The following is a 22,609-nucleotide window of genomic DNA, read 5'->3' as shown; positions in this document are numbered from 1 at the left end:
CGAGCCCCGGCTATCCCGGCCGGCCGGCCGGCCAGGTCTAGAGTCGGGGCCGCGCAGAGCCGGCGGGCTGGGGGCGGAGCGGGCGGCGCTGCGCTGACGGCCGCGGCGGAGAGGGGGCGACCGCGCCCACTTCCTCCTGAGCTGGGCCCGGGAACCCGCGGCGGCGAGCGGCGCCTTCAGAGCTCGCCGGGCGGTGGCCAGACGGCTCCGGCCCAGTCTGCGGCCGCCACCCCCGCGCTCCCAAGTCCGCCGCCCGCATGGACGCGGCGCCGAAGCGGAGCCGTCCGGAGGAGCCGGCCGAGCTGCCGCCGCCAGCCCGGGACTCGGAGGAGGAGGAGGAGGGGATGGAGCCGGGGCTGGAGGAGGAGGAAGAGGTGGACCCCCGGATCCAGGTAGGGCGCGCGGGGGTGCACAAGGACCCCGGCATCTGCACTGAGCCCGCCTCGCAGCCGCTTCCCCCAACCCCCCCACCGGTGCCTGCGCCCGGGGGAGGTGGCAGCGTTAAGTCCGGGGCTGGAGGAGAGGGTCTGAGTACCCGGTTTCCCCCAGTTCCTGGGAGGCTGCGGTGCCCGCGTGGACGCAGCCTGACTCTATCGCCGGGATTCCCCGGCAGGATCCGGGGGTCGCAGCAGCGTGCCCAGCGCTGCGGGCGGTTGCGCAACAAAGAGGAAAGGGGGCGGGGGCGCCACGCCGGCGTCTGGGTACCCGGCCGGGCTCGTGGCGCCGCGGGCTTTGCACAACCTCCGGGCTCCGGGAGCCGGGCGGGCCGCTTAGGCGCGGGCTCCCGGGCCGGTGGGCGTCGTCGGCCCCTGCAGGTGGGCGGCCACCCGTGCCTGGGGGTCAGAGCCTCCTGCTGGCAGAGGTGCCCGGCCTGAGCCATCTCCCTTCTCCTCTGATTCATTGTTAGCAAACCGAAGGGCTTATTGTCACCACTGGCTCAGCTCTCCGCTTGGCCTCAAACGGTTTAAAACCCAGCTTTCCCTCCGTATGAGGTCGGGTGTGAACAGAAATCTGGGACAAGCGGTGCGCATAGCTGACGCGCGAGAAGGCAAGAGGGTTGGCCCGGTTCCTCTGCCTCCATTTCTCTGGGAGATGATTAAAAACGATTTCTAAGCCGAGATCTCGGAGTGACAGCTTAACCTCTTCACCCTCCAAGCAGAAAGCACAGCACATCGCTTTCGAAGACCCGTGTTTCTACCCTTTCCATAAAGATTTTTTTTTTAATATTGCTTTTCAGCATGCGCTGCAGTTTCTGGAGACTTAATTGGTTTTTCAGCGCGCAGATCAATTAAAAGCTCATTTAACTCAGCTGTTGCATTTAAATGAATTGTTATGGCAGGTTAGCAAGATAAAAATCAGGTGGAAAAATCTTTGCATTAGGAATTCTATTAAATAAAATCAGTTCCGGCTACTCAATTTTGTTTTCTTGGTAGGGGAATTCTGTTCACAAGGTCCTTTGTTTGCTGAGTAAAATGAGTTAACTTCACGCTGGGCACTTTTTTTTTTTTTTTTTTACAAAATGTCAGTGTGTGAATGTTTATTTAAAGGATCAGGATTAAAGCTAGTTTTAGTTGTTTGTTTTGTAAAACAGCCAGGTAGGTTGAATAACTAGCAGTTTGAAAGACTTTTCATTTCTACAGAAAAATACTCAACCATGGATGAGATAATGCCAGAATTGTAACCTTGATTTAAATTATTTCATTGGGTTTATACTTTAGGCTTGGCTTTGTTTTCTTTTATTATCTTTTCTGCAAAATCCTTGCTCTAAAGCAGAAAGCATTGTTTTGATTCAGCCTCTAAACCATTTGTAACAGGTGGGTTTACCTGAAGGCACATACCTGGAATAAATAATTGACCTTCTAAGAAAAGACAAATTCCTAGGACCTTAAAGTCATTTTCAGAAAGGCCACCATCAAGAAAAAGGTTTCAGAAATGCTGACATTCATTTGTTCTTCCAGCCAAGGCTCAACTGTTTTCCTTGAGAATTACCACTGACTCCTTCCTCTTCCTACAAAGTGTGCCAGAGTAATTTGCAGGTACTGGGGCTGAGTCATACTGGCAACAAAAGACAAACCCCTGAATCTTTTTTCTGTCCCTTTTCTTCATCAGGGAGAGCTGGAGAAGTTAAATCAATCCACGGATGATATCAACAGACGGGAGACTGAACTTGAGGTATGGAAAGCTGGGTCTCTCTTCTCAGTGAAGTGGCGTCTGTCCCGCTGACAACAGGCTGGTTCATTTTGTTTTAATAGCTGGAGGGTGGTTGCTGGCATTCCCTCCTTGAAGTTGAGCAACAGCCTGCTGCCTGACAGAATAAATTACACCACTGAGGCCAGCTTGTGGGTGGAACACGTGTGGATCCAGTTTCACGTGGTTTTCATCATGGAAGCTCCGAGGGGCCCAAACCAAGGGCATTACACACGCTTAAGCCCTAAAGTTAATGTGTCTGTGGAAGAGTTAAAAGGACTGAGGGGAAAAGTAGCTGTGCTCTTTAATGGACAAGAATGAATGAGCTCACAAAATCTTTTAAATATTTTAGGGCAGCTCCTTACACTGGTACTTGGAAATATTGTGTGTTTCCTCAGAAAGACTTAGACTTGTTTGACTTTCCGGCCCTAATCATTCACCCCCCTTCCACTCCCCTGCTTTTTTTATCTTTATTGTCTGCTTGTGCGTAGAATATGATGATCTTAATGGTACCGAAAAGCTGTTTAGACTGGGAAGGGCTTTCCTGCTGGGAAGAATCTTGGGAGCCGAGAACTTGATTTGAATTTCATGAGCATCTTCCAACCTGAGTGTAAACAGATTAGCATTCTTCACAGCTCCCACTTAGTCCGCATCCCTTTTCAGCACCGGTTGGTTTTACCATCCATCAGATTTGAACAACCCCCGCTTCTGTCTGAGAGCTGTGGGAGGACCCGTTTCTGTAGCAGGAGGAATGGCAGGGAAGGTCAGCGGAAGGGGCAGGACACCGCTGGTCCCTAGAGTGAGGGGGTGGGAGATAGGAATGTAATCTTACCAGCAACACCCTGGCAACCTTGATTTCTGCCTGCATGTCCAGGCCCTGGAGGTATAGTGGCCCAGAGGGTTAAAGCTAGTTTTCTGAGCTGTGTGTGAAGTGTTCTTGCTCTGTTCTGATTCCAGGTGTCTATGAACACTCTTCTCCCCCAGGTGAAGTACAATCTGTGTGTTTAAATTTTTTTCACTTACGATGAATCAAGTCTCTTCGTTGGGCAATTGAAATCTCTCAGAATCTCACGTTTGTAATACATCCAACAACAAAACCCCTACCATTTCTGTCAGGATTTGGCATTTCCAAAGTGCTTCTACAAGCTTTATCTCCTTCCTGCCTGTCACAGCAGGCCAGAGCTGTGCTGTCCAGGATGGCAGCCTTTGCCACATGTGGCTATTTGAATTTAAACTTAAATTAATTACAATTAAATAAGATGAAATTTCACTTCCTCAGTCACACTAGCCACGTTTCGAGGGCCCAGTAGGCACTGTATTGGACAGATCAGAGAAGACTCCCATCACCATAGAAAGTTCTACTGGACGGCGTGGGCCTGGCAGGTAGGGACCGGCAGGGACCACCTCTTCTCCCGGGGAGGACACGGAAGCGCAGCATCCTCACAGTTCAGCGACATGGCGGAGCCTGGTCATTTTCCAGGTCCCCTCCAGCTCTCCTATCCCAAATATGAACAAACAACGAAATGGTTTTTTTTTTTTGCAAAGTACTGGTTTATTCATTCAACACATACCTGTAGGCCTGCTCGATGCTGGCCCCTGTTCTGGCGGTGCTCCCCTTCTGAGGGCACAATTGTTTCATCTCTTAACTCTTTCTCCTTGATTTCTGAGCCCTCTTTCGGAACACACTTAGGTCTTTGTGTGTCACGGGAAGCCACGGGACGGGTGTTTCCTGCCTGCCTCTGGAGAGTATTAGGCAGTAGCCTAGAGAGGTGGTCAGGGCTGGCCTGTGTCCCTGGCTGCCCTTTCCATGGCATTATTATAACCCAGCTGGACTCAGACAACTATAGTGCCAAGCTCTGTACGTCATGAAAACTTCCTAGCAGCCATGCTCAAAAGCAACAGGAAACAGGTGAAGTTAATTTTAATCTAGTTCCTTTAACCCAGAATGTCCAAGATGCAATAATTGCAATATGGAATCAATCCAATCATGAATGAGATGTTTTACATATATTTTTGTACCAAGTCTTGGAAATCTTGTGCATCTGTTACACCTAGAGCACATCTCACTTTGGACCAGCCACGTTTCAAGTGCACAGGAGGTGCACGTGGCCCTGGGCCATAGTGGGCGTCTAATCTGTGGGGTTTCAGCCTCCGTGCAGGCTCTCTGGACGCTTGTCATGCTCCCAGAACCTGCCAGGGACCTTGTGGTCGTGTGTGTGGTGGGCTGTGTCCCCTCAGGCAAGCGCTGGCCACCCACCTTGTGTTGGGCACTGTGGCCCCTGCAGATACAGGTAGATATGGGTACAAGACAGAGGCTTTGCCTCCGGGAGTTGACGTTTCAGGTGGGGGTGAGGCGTGGAGGGTTCGCTAGTACTTACTGACTGTGATGAGTCCAGTAGAAGAGTGATGTGACAGAGGTGTCTCCAGAAGACACCTGAGCAGAAGCCTGCTGAGCGAGGGAGCCGGTGTGTGGAGTGGCAGATGGAGAGAGCAGTGGGGCTGATGGCGGGGGGCGGGGAGGGGGAATGCCAGAGGACGCGGGTCAGGAAGCAGCCACCTTAGTATATGGTCAGTTGTCCTTATTCGCGGTAGTTTTCACTAAGGTCGCCGTGAACCTTGAATTAGTGGATACTGAGCCGTGGCTCCCAAGGGAGACGTGACCAGCGGCTTTCGGGAACTTAAACCTCATTAGGCTCCTGTGAGCCTCTGGTCCCAACACCTTCATCCACTGATCAGTACGTAACCGTGTGTTATGTGTGTTTCTGTTTAAAGACACCTTACTTAATGTGTATTGTTGGTTGAACTTGGCCATCAGCACCATGGCTCAGCCTGATCGAAGTTCATTTAACACATGTTTTCTCCATAATGCTCACCACGGCTTTCCTGGGCTCAGGACACTAGCCAGCACTTCAGCGCTAGGCTTGGGGGCTGTTTTAAACCGCCAAATCACCAACACAAAGTACAGCAGTGCAGAAAGCCTGGCACTAAAGGGACTGTGTAAAGGATGTTTGTTTACAGCATGAGCGCTGGACCAGGGTGGAGGGCGTCTGTTCATCCTCCCTGGAAGCAGGCACGTCGGGCTACTGGAGTTTCTTGCCACTCTGTGCGGGTCCACAAATGACTGTGGAGCAGCACAGTGTTGATTTTGGAATCAGTTTTAGTGAGTAGGCAGATTCACAAATTTGGGATCCACAGATAATGAGGACTGACTGTATAATTCGCAGCCACTAGGGGAGGGTCTTTTGCTGTCTGCATTTCCTTTCCTTTGCTTTTTGATTATGGTGTGCAGGGCCCAGCACCCCTCCTGACTTTGAGTGATTAAAGCAGATTGGTGACCCCAATGTTCATAGCACTATTTACAATATCCAAGATATGGAAGCAACCTAAGTGTTCATTGATAGATGAATGGATAAAGAAGATGTGGTACATATATACAGTGGAATATTACTCAGCCATAAAAAATGAAATAATGCCATTTACAGCAACATGGATAGACTTGAAGGACATTATGCTAAGTGAAATAAGGCAGACAAACACTGTATAATAGTGCTTATATGTGGAATCTAAAAAAATACAATCAACTAGTGAATATAACATAAAAGAAATGACTCACAGATATAGAGAACAAACTAGTGGTTACCAGTACGAAGTATTGGGTGTAAGAGAGGCTCAAGGATGTATTGTACAACACGGGGAAAATAACCAATATTGGGTAATAACTGTAAATGGAAAATAACCTTTCCAAATTGTATAAAAAAATTGAAAAAACAACGAATTGGTGACCAGTTTGTGGCGCATTTGCCTCTGGGCAGCCGCAGCTGAGGTGTCAGCTGGGATTCGCCCTTGGATCCCATTCTGTCTCTCGGTAGTTTAAATGGGAGATGACCAAAGGTGTCTGATGGCTGGCCTGTTGTCAGGCAGACACCTGCTCCTTCCCATGACCATGGTTTGCCTCTGACCTTGTCTGGACAGCATGGTATCCCCTTGACACTCTGATTTGTGTTGAGAGAGCCAGCCTTTTCAAGCTGTTGAAGGGAGTAACCTTTTAACCAGAGAGGCTCTTGGATATAAGTCTGATGTTTCAAGTTAAGAAAGCGCATATATTTTCTCACAGGCGCATTGGTTAGTTAGCTTTAATTATTAACTCATGGAGTATTTCTTGAGCACCTACTATTTGCTTCCGTGAAAGCCCATCTGGAGGGAGCGAGCCTCGGGGCCTTGTGCGGGAAGGGCGTTCCAGCAGCGGGAACAGCCAGTGCTAAGGTGAGAGAGAGAGGGGCCTGGCCCGGCTCAGGACCAGCCAGGGGGGCCAGTGCGCTGGGGGTGGGGAGAGCGATGGATGGAGAGAGATAAACAGGTCATTCAGTGCGCAGCAGCCCTGCCAGGTGAGGCAGTCCGGGTAAATGTACTGATGCCCTTTTACAATGCGTACCCAATAGAGCGATCTCTTCTCAAATGTTTGTTAAAACAAGAGGCAGCACAATTTCTAAATCATTTTAATCAAGATTTGTAATAGTCCGTGCCAGTTATTTATTTTTTACTATGATGTGTAGTGCTTTTGTATTCCCCCTGCTTCCTCTGAAGGCGGGCTGTTCTAGGGTGTGAGGTGGTCCAGGAGGAGGGGGAAGGACACAGCCAGGCCTAGCTGCCCACAGACAGCTTTTCTGGCTCTGAGTAATCACAAGCTGGCTTTTCCAGCCTGTCCTTACCTGGGGAGGCAAAGGCGGTTGATTGTAAATGGCCGTGTGCTTCCCCTCGGTGCTTGGGCGAGGGCAGTTGGCAAAGCATTTGATTCTGGACATCTGTGTTCCTCAGACTCGCATAAGACCTGCACCCAGAATCTGCCTTTGTCCCTGCCAGAAACCAGCAAACATTTTCTCTAAAAAAAAAAAAAAAAAAAAAAGAAAGAAAGAAAGAAAGAAGACTGTCCTGAGCTTGGAAGCCTGGGGTCGGGGGGGGGAATTGGGAGCAGCCTGGACTCTCTCGTAATGAATTTTTCACACAAGTCACGGGAAGAGAGAGATTCTTTTCTGAGAGGACAGTGCCATCACATCTTAGCACTTTCCCCTTGAAGACACGCGTGTGTGTGTGTGTGTGTGTGTGTGTGTGTGTGTGTGTGTGTGTGTGTGCATGACTGAGGCTGGGATCTCTTTTGTAGCCAGGTTAGATCTAGTTTGAGGAAACAGAGGCCTGGAGGCGTTCATGGAACCGGCACTGAGGGCCCCCTGCGGTCTGAGTCCTGTGTGGGGTTCTCATCTCGCGGGGGTGGGGGTGGGGAGGGGGTCCTGGATTCAGGCCTTGGACACAGAGCGAGGGACCCGGGCAGGGTCTTGGGAGCCGGGGGACGCTTTGCTGCAACAGGGGGCGTTGGAGTCGAGGCCTGGGGACCCTAGTTATTTGGGAGGATTAGCAGCCAGCAAGTGGAGGGGACCAGTGCAGACATCCCTTGCAGCCTGTGCAGTGCTAGGGACGGGGAGCATTGCTGATGGGACCCTTTGTTCATTGGCTGGTTGTAAAGATCAACACACTTGAGGTCTTTACTGGGCCTCCTGGGCCCCCGAGCTGGGGCTACTTCTGTCCCCACAGCTCTGACCTGAAGTTTGGCCATTGGAATAGTAGGCCTTAGGGCTTCCTGCTTGGGTAGTGGTCCCCACACTGCTGCTGGGATGTTGGGGGACTTTTGTGACTTTTGACCCAGCAGTTGTGCTTGTAAGAATTTATTTTAAGGGGTTAACAGGGCAAGGATGCAGGTATATAGTGCAGGTCGTATAGTGCTCACTGCAGCATTGTTTAAAAATGTTGGAAAAATTGTGAGTCTGCATGACTGTCAGTAGGGGGTTGAGGAAATAAATGAATACCAAGCCTAGGCGATAGCTAAGAGAATCCAGGCTTTTAGATGATGACACAGCTTGTTATTAACCTAGAAAGGCATCTGAATGGAAAACAGGTTCCAAAAGCTTGGAGTCATGATTTAGACTCATGATGCTATTCTAAAAAATATGTTTATATGCATAAAAATATCAGGAAAGGATTACATGCCAGTTATATCTGGTGAGAGTTGAGTAAGACGTATTCTCTTGATACTTTTCTATATTTTCTGAATTATTTGCACTGAATTGTATTACTTTAGAATCAAGGGGGAAAAAACCCAAAGTCATGGGGAAGGGGTGGGTGGAGGGACGTCTTGGCATCAGGTGACGTGGTTAGAACCCGAGCTCTGCTGACTTTGGGGGGCACTTGCCCCTTTGGAGCCCGAGTCCCCTCGTCTGTGAACTGGTGTCGTTATTCTTCCTGGGTGGCCTGGGGGACAGGAGGAGACACTGTGTGAGGGAGGGCTTTGCTAGTGGCACAGCCTGGGTGAGGGAGAGGCTGCCTGCGTGCGGGGCTGGCAGCGGGCGCCGGGGACTGCCGGATGCAGAGCAAGTTCCATCGAGATGTGCATTGGAGCCAGGCCCACCGCAGCTCTGCCCTCTTCCCCCCAGGCCCCGCCATGACGTCTCTTTGTCAGAGACCGGCTCTGGGCAAGGGGCCAGAGAGAGGGCTCGCAAGGCTAGGATTACAGCAGGGTGGACTCTGCAGTCTCTGGAGCAAGAGGACTTTGCTCTGTGGCTGGTCTGCGGGGTGTGGAAATCAGTTGTTTCCCTGCATGAGCCCTGCTGTGTTAGGCTGTCTTCTCTTGGGATTTGCCCGGCACATAATGGGTGCTCAGTAGATGTTTGAGTGGATGAATGTCAACAGGTTGCCCCTTCGTGGCTGTGTGACCTTGGGCAAGTTACTTAATGTCTCTGGGCCTCAGTTTCCTTATTCCACTGCTGGTGCGTAGTAGGCCATGAATAAACATCATTGCTGCTGTTACTGGAGCAGGGCAGGTGAGGGCCGCAGCATGGTGGGTACTTGCAGGAAGGACTTGTGTCCATCCTGGAATGTCTTTTCTGCTTGTTTTTGTCTGCTCTTCAATAATAATGATAGTTAATAATAATAATAATAAATGCCTACCATGTACCAGACCCTGTTCTAAGCACTTTGCATAAAGTCACTGAATGCTCAGCACGACTTTCTGTGATAGATACTATCATCCCCATTTTGCTGATAACAAAACTGAGGCCTGGAGTTCAAGTGTCTTGCTCTCGAGGAGTTGCCCAACTGCGCTGTTGACATCGTCTATGGACGTTCTTTGTTGTGGGGGGCTGTCTTGCCCACTGTAGGAGGGTTAGCAGCATCGACTCACTAAAGGCCAGTCAACCCCACCCCCACACCTCAGTTGTGACAGACAAGCATGTCTCCAGACTTGCAAGTGTCCCAGGGGAGGGGGGCAAAGTTGCCCCTGGTGGTGAACCAGTGCCCTAGAGCAGTGCCATCAACGTGTGGTCTTTGCATCGCAGGACCAAGCTGGAATTGCAGAGTCTTGGGCCCCACCCAGACCTGATGACTCAGAATCTCCGGGGGTGGGGGATGGGGCGGCGGTGCCCAGGAGTCTGTCCTCACCAGCGCTAGCAGCTTCGCGCATATCCATTAGGCTGTGTTCTGGTCATCTGTGTATTTGGCTCCCCCGCTGGACTAGGCCCCTGGAGGGAGGGGCTTGGCCTCCCCATCTTTGTGCTCTAGTATCTCATGCAGTGCCTGCACACAGGGGTACGATGAATGTCGGAATGAACGGCTAGAGTTTGTGGTTAGAACCAAACACCTTGTGGACTTGTGGCTCTTGGCGTTGCCATACACAGTGTCCTGCAAAACCGGCAGGTCCCTTTTCCCTAGTGCCTGCTCTGGAAATGCACTGGTCCCTGGGCTTTCCTTAGGCAGGGCCAACCCCGGGCACAATGGCAGCGCTGCTAAAGCACAACCTGTGACCTCCTTCCGCTCCCCTAAGCCCTCACTCCCGGAGGTCTTAGCTCATGGAGGTATAAGATTCTGCCCTGCTTGGAGATGCCAGGGTTTGAAGAGTGTTTTGCATTAAAATAGGATGACATGTGTGGTTGTGGACCCATGGCCATGATCTATTTAGTGGAAATAAAATCTAGTGGGGGAAAACATATAAAGCTATGTGTAGAGTATATGTAAAAGCATATATACATACAGTAAAAGAACATGTACATTTAACAGAAAAAATGTCTAGAACAGAGATATTCATAGTGTGGTCCACAGGCTGTGATCTGCTTGTTACCAATTAAGGTGAAGTACATACAGAAATTGAGAGTAAGACTTTAGAAATTCTTCTCTTTAGCAGTTTGACATGGCTGTGACATCCACGTGGCTTTTCACTTTTCTAGTTTATTTTTGTTGTATTCTGCAGAAGTGTTGATTCATGTTGGTTGGTGATGGGGTGGAGGGATGCATTACCACAGAGTCTGAGAAGTATGTACCCTCAGATGTTACTAGTGGTTAGTGCTGGTCGCTAAGAATCCTGGTGGTTTTAATTTTTCATTTCTTGATGTTTTCTGAATTATTTGCAATGCCCATATTTTATCATTTTCATAGGCAGGGCGTGAGGGTGGAGAACAAAGCACTATTATAAAAAGATGCCTTTATGAGTCAAAGAGACAAATGTCTTCGGAAGGAATTTTAGGAATGATGAGGGCTGGTGGGAAAAAACTTTCAGATTGGTAGTCCCTGCCCTAATTGTAGATAAACCCAGACGTTGGTGGGTTTGCTTGGTGAATTACTGTATTGTTAAACTCTCATGTGGTAATTCACAGAGGGATGAAAAGTGACTTAAAGGCATTTTAGAATTGTCTGCAGCCAAGAAACCCTCATTTATGAAAATCCAAAACAATCACCAAGATAGAACAGTGGAAAACATTCCAAATATTAAGAATATTTAGATATTCAAACTTAGTTACTATATGGATTTGAGTAGTAGCATCCTTTCTACATGGATAAAGACTTGTGGGCACATATAAGTGGGCGTCATTCACTGTAGTCACTTAGGCAAAATGATTATTAGTGTGGGCTGTTGGCTAGAATATAGAAATAGCTGTCAATATTGAAATGGAGTCTACTGCTTTAAAAATATCAGATGTGTCTTTCTTTAAACTATAAAGACCACTGAGATAGTATGTAAACTTTCCTGGCCCCTTAGCTGGCACCATTGTGGGAACACGGGCCATTGCTGTTGTCGTATAGTGACATGACTGTGTCCCCACGTTTATCCGGGATATCTTCCCTCTGACTTCAGGGTGTCTAGAGGTGTCCCCACCTCAAAAGAAGACAGGCTCTGAGGGTTGGCGGATCCATTGTTGTCCCCACGGTTGATAGAATCTTCAGATACCCCGGTTGGCAGAGAGCTGTGGTCCCTGTGGGCTGCAGCCTTTTAATATTGAGCTGTCATTTTTCCTTCTGAGCGTTTATGGTAGGAACTTTGAACATAGTGGTGTATTTGTGTGTGTGTCGGCTGGATGAATTAAACATCTATTGAACCTCATCCTTTGGCAGCATCCCGGGTATCTTCAACTAGCCCTCCTTTCCGAGAGTTACTTAATCTGCCTATCACCACATAGATGCTTCTAACAGTAGAGACTGTATCCCTTTTATGCAACACATCTTAACCAAGAGTCTCACGATAATTTGCAAATTTGCAAAAGCACTCTTAGAGAGCTCAGAGAATCAGCCTTTTTCATTTCCTTAAAGGAAGATGGAAAACAATTTCGTTCTATTTTTGCCTGACTTTTTTCCTTTGCTGTGTTTTGCTGGATTATCCAAGAGATATTAATGTTTGCTCTGACAGAAAGAAACTGCCAGCAGGGAGACAATGACAGGAACATCCGCTGTTTATTCTCACTGCAGCCAAACCCACTTAATGTAAACGCATACTCTGTGGCATCAGACTCACCCGAAGCATGATGAACAGGGTTCGGGTATGTTCATCCACCTGACCCTTTTGTTGCCAACACGCAAAAGGCTTCAGCTTCATTCTGATAAGATATGAAACCTGCAGATTTGATGTTTTCTTCCCTGGTTTTTGGCTTTTTTTAAAAAAAGAAATTTTTGGCTGCGTTGGGTCTTCATTGCTGCACGCAACCTTTCTCTACTTGCGGTGAGCAGGGGCTACTCTTTGTTGCAGTGAGCAGGCTTCTCATTGCGGTGGCTTCTCTTGTTGCAGAGCATGGGCTCTAGGTGTGCAGGCTTCAGTAGTTGCAGCACGTGGCCTCAGTAGTTGCAGCACAGGACTCAGTAGTTGCAGCACACAGGCCCTAGAGTGCACGGGCTTCAGTAGTTGTGGCACGTGGGATCAGTAGTTGTGGCTCGCGGGCTCTAGAGCACAGGTTCTGTAGTTGTGGCACACGGGCTTAGTTGTTCCGCAGCATGTGGGATCTTCCCAGACCAGGGATCGAACCCGTGTCCCCTGCATTGGCAGGCGGATTCTTAACCACTGTGCCACCAGGGGAGTCCCAGCTTTTTTGGAAGAAGAGATGAAATGAAGATGTCCTTCCTTATGGTTCTGGTTCCTATTTCTACCTAATGAATTACCCCCCAAACTACTTTACCCCAAATCAAATGCTTTATTTTGCCCATGATTTGTTGAGTTGGGAATTTGGAGAGGGCTCTGCAGGGTGGTTCTCGCCAGAGGAGTCTTGAGCAGTTGCAGGCTGATGTCGGTTGGGGGTGGGGTGGGGTGCTCATCCAAACGCCCCGCAGGACTGGATGTCCGAGGAGGCCCACTCCTGTGTCTGGCCGTGGATACTGGCTCTTGGCTGGGGGCTCAGCTGGTCAGTGGTCAGTGTTTACATGCGACCGTCCCAGCACGGCGGTCCCAGGTACTCTGACCTCCTCATGGTGCCTGGCTTCCCACAGTGGGCATCCCAAGATGACCAGGTGGGAGCATCACAGCTTTGGAAGTCCCATAGCAGCACTTCTGTCGTATCCTGCTGGTCCAAGCAGCCGTGAACCTGCCCAGGTTCAAGAGGAGATGGCCCAGACGCCATCTCTTGATGGGAGCAGTCCTAAAGCATTTCGAGCCCTGTTTTAGAATGGCCACACTCCTGGTGGTGATACAGAGACAGTGACTCGTTCTGAGGCCCGCAGGATGTCCGTTGGCTTCATGAACAGCCACATTTCACAGTGCCTTGCCGAACTGCGTTAATAGTTAACCATCCAGCAGAGCAAGGACTTTGATTCGTTCTGTCAATAACCCTTCAACCAACCAGCTACAATTAAAGCAAGAGGGAGCAGTTTTGAGCAGTGCTATGGGTCTTACGACAGGGAATTCTTTGCTTTGCCTGTTTCTTAAAAATGTTGTCTGAGAGAATATTATGCCATGGCTTCAATGCCTATTACAGAAAATTAGTGGAGCCTAGAGTCCCCAAAGTACAGTAGCTAGACAGACACTTTATAAATTCAGGGGGAAGGTTCTTAAGCTCCTTGGATAGCTCTTGAGCGCTGCTTTCTTTCCCTGCCACGGGTTTTGCTAGCGTCCCCACTGCAGAAATAGGATCCTGGTATTGCATGCATTTGCTGGAAATTGGATCCACTCCCCAAGTTGGAACTTGTTCAAGCAAATCATACTTTGATGCTGTGAACCCTGGGATCAAAAAAGCATAGGAAAACTTGTTTTGGAGCTAATAGAGGAAAAGCATGGGCTTGGGAGTTCAGGAGAGCTAGGTTTGAATTCTCCCTCTGCCTCTTCATAAGCTGTGCAGTCTTGGCAAGGTTTTTAGCTTTTCTGGGTTTTTCATTTCCTGCTCTCTAAAGTGGGAAGAGCAATACCTATCTTGTAGGGTTGTTAAGGATTAAATAAGGTCATGATTGTAAAGTGCCTGGCACAGTACCTAGCATATAATACGTTCAGCCAGCTTCGGCCCTTCCCTTTCTGACCATTGCTATTTATTGAATAACAACACCTGCGTAAAAGTCAGGATTATTTATCAAAAGCTTATTGTTATTCCAAGCACTGTGCTAAGTGGTTTGTATAGTTTATCCTGTTAGTTCTCAAAACTAACACAATGTCTTGAGGACATTGATGAGACATGGAGATTGAACCAGTTCTCACGGGTCACATGGCCAATGGGATGAGGACCCAAGATTTGAATCCAGGAGTCTGAGGCTGGAGCCCATGCCCTGAAGTAGTTTTTTTTTTTTTTTTGCGGTATGCGGGCCTCTCACCGCTGTGGCCTCTCTCGTTGCGGAGCACAGGCTCCGGACGCGCAGGCCCAGCGGCCATGGCTCACGGGCCCAGCCGCTCCGCGGCATGTGGGGTCTTCCCGGATCGGGGCACGAACCCGTGTCCCCTGCATTGGCAGGCGGACTCTCAACCACTGCGCCACCAGGGAAGCCCCCTGAAGTAGTTTTTAATATGTGTGTTTGTGGGTGTGGAGGCTCTGCTTCACAGGTCCTCACTGAGGCTGGTGAGATGAAAGAATGCTGATCTAGAACAAGTTTTCAGTCTTTGCCCTGACGCTCGCCAAATACACAGCCTTGGGAGAGGCTTCAGTTTCCTCCTTTGTGAAATGGCAGCCTCTGAGCTAAATGATGGGCAGTGGCTTTTCCAGCCCTGATATTGAATGACCGAGATTTTTTTAAAAAAATTATTTTATTGAAGTATGGTTGATTTACAGTGTTGTGTTAATTTCTGCTGTATAGCAAAGTGATTCAGTTATACATATATGTGCATTCTTTTTCATATTATTTTCCATTATGGTTTATCACAGGATATTGAATATAGTTCTCTGTGCTATACAGTAGGACCTTGTTGTTTATCTATTCTCTATATAATAGTTTGCATCTGCTAATCCCACACTTCCAATCCATCCCTCCCCCAACCCCCTTGGCAACCACAAGTCTGTTCTCTATGTTTGTGAGTCCTCACAAACTTTTGTAGATAAGTTCATTTGTGTCATATTTTAGATTCCACGTGTAAGTGATACCATACGGTATTTGTCTTTCTCTGTCTGACTTTCTTCACTTAGTATGATAATCTCTATGTCCATCCATGTTGCTACAAATGGCATTATTTCATTCTTCTTTATGGCTGAGTAGTATTCCATTGTGTATATGTACCATGTCTTCTTTATCCATTCATCTGTCAATGGGCGTTTAGGTTGTTTCCATGTCTTGCCTATTGTGAATAGTGCTGCTGTGAACATTGGGGTGCATGTACCTTTTTGAATTACAGTTTTGTCCAGATATGTGCCCAGGAGTGGGATTGTTGGATCATGTGGCAGCTCTATTTTCAGTTAAAAAAAAGAAATTATTTATTTATTTGGCTACGCTGGGTCTTAGTTGCAGCATGCGGGATCTTTGTTGCTGCGTGCAGGATCTTCATTGTGACATGCGGAATCTTTAGTTGCGGCACACGGGATCTTTTTTAGTTGTGGCATGCAGGATGTTTAGTTGCGGCATGTGGGATCTTTAGTTGCAGCATGTGGGCTCCTTAGTTGCGGCATGCAGCCTCTTTTAGCTGCAGCATGTGGGATCTTTAGTTGTGGCATGTGGTATCTAGTTCCCTGACCAGGGATCGAACCCAGGCACCCTGCATTGGGAGTGCAGAGTCTTAACCATTGGACTACCAGCGAAGTCCCTATTTTCAGTTTTGTGAGGAACCTTCATACTGTTTTCCATAGTGGCTGCACCAGTTTACTGGAATGATTGAGATTTTGATTTGAATCTAGCCACATGCTGAATGAGCTGAGTCCCCCTCAGTCTTGATGATGGGGAAATACAAAACATTGGTCAATCTGTGCTGCAGCCAAATTAAAGTCTGATATTTATTGAAGCAATGCTTGCACATAGTTGAAGAAAAGCCCCTGAGAAAATGAAAGTCCTCTGCCTCATTCCTTCCCACCCCCAGTTCTGCTAGAAGCAGCCACTTTTCCTGTTTTTAGCCACTTCCGGGTTCTTCCGTGTCTCTTAAACCAATGGCAGCGGATTTTTACTTTGTTTCCTTTGCATCCTTCGTCCTCCTTTCTTTCCGTTCTGTTCCGTGAGCTGCAGTCAGGAGGAAGGTCCTCCAAGAGGAGCAAGGCAGCAGCTTGCCTGGAGTGCTGGGAGGGGGGTGCGTGCTTTCCACAGAGGCCTCACTGCCTGGTCCCTCGAGCTTCCCTAGGCCGGGCCGTGAACTCACCATTGCCCTGATGCTGACACTCATGTTAATTTAAAACAGAACTTGTATTGCATAACTGCTTGATGGGTGGCTGAAACATCACCCCTGATAAATGTTCACATTATTTGTATGATCCGTCTAAAATCCAATATTTGCACATTTTTTTAAAATAGGAAGGCCTATTTTATTTTATTTATTTATTTTGGCTGCATTGGGTCTTTGCTGCTGCGCGCAGGCTTTCTCTAGTTGCGGCAGGCGAGGGCTACTCTTTGTCGCGGTGCGCAGGCTTCTCATTGCAGTGGCTTCTCTTGTTGCAGAGCACGGGCTCTAGGCCCACAGGCTTCAGCAGTTGAAGCACGTGGGTTCAGTATTTGCGGCATACAGGCCCTGGAGCATGTGGGCTTCAGTAGTTGGTGGTGCGTGGGCTCAGTAGTTGCGGTTCTAGGGTACGCGGGCTTCAGTAGTTGTGCATGGGCTTAGTTGCTCCACAGCATGTGGGATCTTCCTGGACCAGGGATCGAACCCATATCCCCTGCAATGGCAGGCAGATTCTTAACCACTGGGCCACCAGGGAAGTACCCCTAATATTTGCAAATGTTTGAAAAAAAGTGAGTCTTAAAATTGAGGAAATATGTTAAGCCTTTTGGTGCAGACATGGAGATAGTTCACTTGTGGTTGAACTCCATAAAATGCCTCAGTTTCAGCAGTTCTGCCTCCTCTCACACTAAGAATCTTGTGGATTTAAAAACATGTGTTTGGGGCTTCCCTGGTGGCTCAGTGGTTGAGAGTCCGCCTGCCGATGCAGGGGACACGGGTTCGTGCCCCGGTCCGGGAAGATCCCACATGCCGCGGAGTGGCTGGGCCCGTGAGCCATGGCCGCTGAGCCTGCGCATCCGGAGCCTGTGCTCCGCAACGGGAGAGGCCACAACAATGAGAGGCCCGTGTACCGAAAAAAAACCCAAAAAAACCACATGCGTTTGGCTCTGAATGAAAAAAGCAGCGGGTCCTTTCAGCCTTCTCAGCTCTGCTGTGTATGTGTGTGTCACTGTGTGTGTGAGAGAGGGTGTCTGTGTGTGCATGAGTGTGCCTGTGTCTTTGTATGTGTGTCTGACTGAGTGTGTGTGTGTGTGTGTGTGTGTGTGTGTGTGTGTGTGTGTGTGTGTGTAGGGTGGTTATGTAGCTTCTGTCCCTCCTCCTGGGCCTCATACAATTGACCGTTGTGCCTGAAGACTAAAGGGCTGTTGGGTTTTCTCCTTTGTGGTGCTTTGGACCTTAGGCTATTTAAACGTATTTTTTTGTAATTGGTTAGATTCCATCCTGGTGGCTCCTGCCTACGTAACATCAACAAAAAAGGTGAATTGAAAGTGAGTCTTTCCCAGTGACAGACATTCTACACAATAACTGGTTCATATTATTGAAAACTATCAAGGCCATGAAAAACTGAAGAATGCTTCCAGAGTAGGGAGACTAGAGAGAGATTGACAGTAGATGCCGTTTGAGTCCTGGACCGGATCCTGGACCAGGAAAAATATCTTTTTCCCTTTGCTGTAAAAGACGTTGGTGGGACAGTTGATGCAATTTGAACAAAGTCATAGACTGGATTAATGGCATCGTATCAATGTGAATTTTCTGATTTTGATCATCGTACTCTGGTTCTGTGAGAGAATGTCCTCATCTTTAGGAAATACACACTGAAATACTTCAGGGTAAAGGGACATCAAGTCTGCATCTTACCCTCATTTTTTCCAAGTCTGAAATTATTTCAAACTAAAAAAGTTGAAAAAAGAGCTTTTTCCTTATTCCCAGACCTACCGACTGCCTTAACTCGGCCTCCAAATGGCTGTGGAATCTTGATGTTGCACGAAGCTGGGTGGTCCAGTGTGGGGACAGCTGCGGGGGCTGCTTGTGCTCTGGGAGATGGGAGTGGGTCCTCACCTGCTTGTTTGGAAACATCCCTCTAGTCAAATCAGAATTCTAGAGCACAGCCTTTCTGCCTGGGAGTAACTTGGTTCCACTTAGGCCTAAAAAAGCTCTCAGACCCTTGATAACCTCGGAAGAGGCCAACTGGCCCCAGGAAACCATGCTGACCAACTGTCTTTTCTTACTTTCCTTTTCTCCTCTCTCAGTGGAAGGAAGCTCTTGGTGGCCCAGAACCAGGACAGATGGTGTGGTGCTGTGGAAAGAGGAAGCAGGGCTGACCTTGTCACCAAGGCTGCCGAGCCGCACAGGGCCTGCCCCTGGGTCTGAAGCTGGGATGGAATCCCCCCACACTTTTCTTCCAAACCACTCAAACGGCTTAAATAAAAGGCAGGATTTTCCTTCATGAACCCCAAGGGTGGGGAGGGCGTTGTAGAGCCTTGAGCAGGGACACCAAGCATCCCAGCATCGTTATTTGCAGTCCTCACTCTCAAAGGTGCCTTTGCCAAAGGTTGATAAATGATGTGGCTGTGTAATTGCAGAATTCGGGTCGGGAAGCAGGATCATCGCCCGCATTCCCCCTCTGCTGCCTCCCCTTCTCTCGTTTGCCTTCTCTTCCCTCTTGGTCAACTCTCTCTGTGTGCCCATCTCTCCCCCCTCTGGCTTCCTCCGTTTTGTCCCCTGGGAGAGGGTCTTGTGTCAGAAGCACAGCAGCAGGGCTCTGCTTACACGTGAGGCACAGTCCCCACAGAAGGTGGGCTTGGCAGACGCCTCAAGAAGCCTCTGCCTCTGAAGTTGGGGTTTGAGGTGGGAAAGAAATGGGGGTGGAGGGAGGGAGCTAGGCTAGAGGTCCCGGTAGCGATTCTGCTGCTTCCAACTCGGAGGCCCTGGTACTGTCTCCCCCTTCTTTCTTTTCCATGCACGTTTCCATCCTTTTGCAGCTGTCTTCACCAGGCTCCCTGGTTGGATGAAACTCGCTGATGGGGAATTGGGCCTGAGGGGTGCTGGGTGGGGAGGGGCTGGCTCCAGCCCCCCAGGGGCTCCTGCCCTCGCCCCCCCTTCTCCACCTCTGCCTCTTCTCTGCTCCTGGGCTCTCTTACCTCGGCCTTTCTGGTTTGGCTCCCCAGGTCCCGGCTCTGCCCTGGCGCCGTTTTTCCACTTCTGCCTCTGCTGCAGAATTCCTGAAGGTGAAATCAGATTGTCCTGGCCGCCCTTCTCACAGGGCTGTGACAGCCGCTCCTTGTGGCGAGAAAAACCAGGCAGAGGCAAGGAGACAAGGCAGCAGGAGGACCCGGGAGCGTGGCGTGATCTCTCCAAGTGGGGAGCGGGGTGAAATCTGGGGTCCAGGAGCTGGACCTGTGCTGTCCGGGATGGCAGCCACTAGCCCCATGGGGCGATTTGAAGTATACTTTAAAAATTAAAATTTAATACAAAATCCAGTTAGCTGCACTAAGCACATTTCAAGTTTTCATTTAGCCGCCTGTGGCCGGTGGCCTCTGTAGTGAGCTACACAGATACAGAACATCTGCATTGTTGCAGAAAGTTCTAGCAGCCAGCCCTGGAGGACACTTGATCCCTTTCACCGAAGCTCTAGGAAAGTGGTTTCTTTGTGTGTTTTAGTAGCTACCACAAGTGCTGTTAAAGAATAGATTGGATGGGTGGGGAAAAAACATGTTGTAGTAACATTAAAAACGTTTCAGGTACCTTAGAATTGGTCAGGAAGTTGGAGTGTTTCCGGGGGTGCCTTTCATCGTGGAATTCTGGAACATTCCTGATACAGAGACTTTACATCCCCACTCTCTCGTTCTTCTGCCTCTGTCATAATTTTTGCGTTGTTCTAGTTCTTATGTACTGTTTATTCTGTATTTTCCTGGATTCACATTCGTACTTAAGTTTGTTTGAAAATGAGACTTCATGGCCAGAAGTGAAAAGTCATCAAAGGGAAATAACTTTGTTTCAAGCAGGCTTTTTTTTTTTTAACATTTTATTTTATTATTTATTATTTTTTTTAACATCTTTATTGGAGTATAATTGCTTTACATTGTTGTGTTAGTTTCTGCTGTATAACAAAGTGAATCAGCTATATGTATACATATATCCCTATATCCCCTCCCTCTTGCGTCTCCCTCCCTCCCTCCCACCCTCCCTATATCCCACCCCTCTAGGCGGTCACAAAGCACCGAGCTGATCTCCCTGTGCTATGTGGCTGCTTCCCACTAGCTATTTATTTTACATTTAGTAGCGTATATATGTCAATGCCACTCTTTCACTTCAGTGAAGAATCATATGGACGTGCCCAACTCATAGGGTCCCGCTTGCTGACTTTGCAGAGCAATGCTCTTTTGTTTCCAGTGGGTTTATTGTTTTGCCTATCAAATTCTAGCAGATTCCCTTTGGGGAGGGCTCTGAGCCTAACTCCCCCTTTCTTAAAAAGGAGATTAGCAAATGTGAAGAAGGGCTGTGAAGAGATAGTGACCCCAAATGGAGGCTTTCTCCTCTTGGGAACGCCTGAGAAGGAATAGCTGCTTCTCTGTTACTGAAAATACACTGGTGTTTCCCTCCAGCAGGGTCTCTGCAGGGCAGCCCAGGGGCAGGGTGTGGTTTGGTGGCACCAGCTGACCCGATGCTTCTTTTTTTTTTTAATTGGGGTATAGTTGTTTTACAGTGTTGTGTTAGTATCTACTGTACAGCAAAGTGAAGTAGAGTTCCCTGTGCTATACAGCAGGTTCTTATTAGTTATCTATTTTATACATATTAGTGTGTATATGTCAATCCCAATCTCCCAGTACATTCCCACCGCTTTCCCCCCTTGGTGTCCATACATTTGTTCTCTACATCCGTGTCTCTTATTTGTGCCTTGCAAACCTCGCCCGATGCTTTTGGGCCTGAGGTTCCTTTTACACTCCTGTGATCACTGAGCATTTCAGAGAGCTTTTGTTTTTTGTGGGGAACATCTACAGTATCTGCCGTGTTAGAGATTAAAACAGAGTTGTTTTAAACACTTGTATTCATTCATTAAAAATGACAGTAATAAGCCTATTACCTGTCAGCGTAAAGAATATATCTTATCAAAAATAACTGTTTTCCCAAACCAAAAGAGACCCGTGAAAAGAAAGCTGTCATTTTATGTTTTTTATGAGTCTCTTTCATGTCTGGCTTAATAGGAGAGCTGGATGCTCATTTCTGCTTCTGCGTTCTGTCTCTTGATGTCACCGCTCAAGTAGTCTCTGGAAACTCCACTCAACGCTCATGAGAGAATGAAGGTGAAAGAGGCAAATTAAGTCGAACTCAATTATGAAAATGGTTTTGACCCTGCAGACTCCCAGAAAAGGTCTCAGGGAACCCCCAGTCCCTACCGCCGTGTTCCCTGGACCAGACTTTGGGAGCCAGAGGTGAAGGGAAAGACACGTGGAATTTAGGACTAGTGGTCTGTGCTCCTGACGCTAGCCTGATGCTCCCCTGCGTGTGACCTTAGGTCAAGATAGCACTTCTCCCCTGGGGCTGAGGTCTCTTATCTGGAGACTGGGGACCGCCCTTCTTGCTGAGCCTGGCCATCCTGTCCTACAGGGTCCTTGTGAGTCTCAGATCATGCCTGTGAAATCTTTCCATGAGCAGAAAGCAGTGTATTTATAAATGGCGTTACTAGGGATCTTTTGAAGTTTGGTGTCACCCTTAATCTGTAGGACAGTTATTTTTAAAAACTGACATCGTGTCCTAATCTCACTTGGTTCTGGGGACGTCTCTGTGAAGGGGAGAGGCTGCCCTTCTCAGCTTACAGGTGAGATCATCGAGGCTTGAGTGAGTGGATTGGCCAGAAAACAGGATTGTCCCCAGGGTGGTGACCCCTGCCCGCTGTTTCCAAGGCACACGGGTGCTGGTTTCGTGGGGCTGAGGTTCTTGTCTGATAGGGCGCTGCATTTTTGACACACTGACATATTCAAACAGGGAGACTGCCACCCTCAGCAGTTCTCTGCGTGAAGAAATTGCCCTCAGTCTGAGTCACCTGATGGATGTGAAACAGTTTTGAGATTGGAAGATCTGAGGCCTCATCCAGGCCGAGGGAGCCCTTTTAGAACTCCTTCAAGTGGTGATCTAAAAAAAATCAGCTGGTAAACAGCCCTGGCTGGTATGTGGCTTATTTTTGTTGACTGGTGAGAGCTCTACTCGTTCTCCTGAGGTGTTTGTACTTCTGAACTGCTTCCCTCCATGGCTCACTTACCGTAGGGAAAACAGCCGGCTCTCCTCCCTGGACACCCCTGGAAGCAGCCCCCATTCTGATCTTGGGAGACACATTTGCCTGTAATTGTAGGAGACAAAGAACCACGGTCGAGTCTTTTCTCGCACTAGGAAATAAGGCAAAAAACACAAGTTCAATTGTGGCCAGCTGGCCTTAAGATGAATTAAAAAAAAAAAAAAAGAAATGCTTTATACAGGGTAGGTTGAATTAAGTTCCCCAGACCCTGCTCCTCATAA

The 22,609-nt window shown here is 48.5% G+C and overlaps 1 protein-coding gene across 2 annotated transcripts in view; it reads left to right on the top strand.

The window, feature by feature from the left end:
• Positions 1-224: 224 nt before the first annotated feature.
• The window catches only part of SH3BP5 (SH3 domain binding protein 5), a 79,402-nt gene continuing 57,017 nt past the window's right edge, over positions 225-22,609 (top strand). For both annotated transcript variants that reach the window (XM_082840099.1, XM_082840098.1), the window contains exons 1-2: positions 225-392; positions 2,110-2,172. In XM_082840099.1, the coding sequence (XP_082696225.1) occupies positions 258-392; positions 2,110-2,172 (198 nt within the window). In that variant the 5' untranslated portion in view covers positions 225-257. The remainder of the gene's footprint in view (positions 393-2,109; positions 2,173-22,609) is intronic.

Source organism: Leucopleurus acutus (assembly GCF_964270905.1).
Source record: "Leucopleurus acutus genome assembly, chromosome: 5".
NCBI classification, from domain to species: domain Eukaryota; kingdom Metazoa; phylum Chordata; class Mammalia; order Artiodactyla; family Delphinidae; genus Leucopleurus; species Leucopleurus acutus.
Note: the sequence above shows the minus strand (reverse complement) of the source record. Positions and strands in the feature narration are given on the sequence as shown.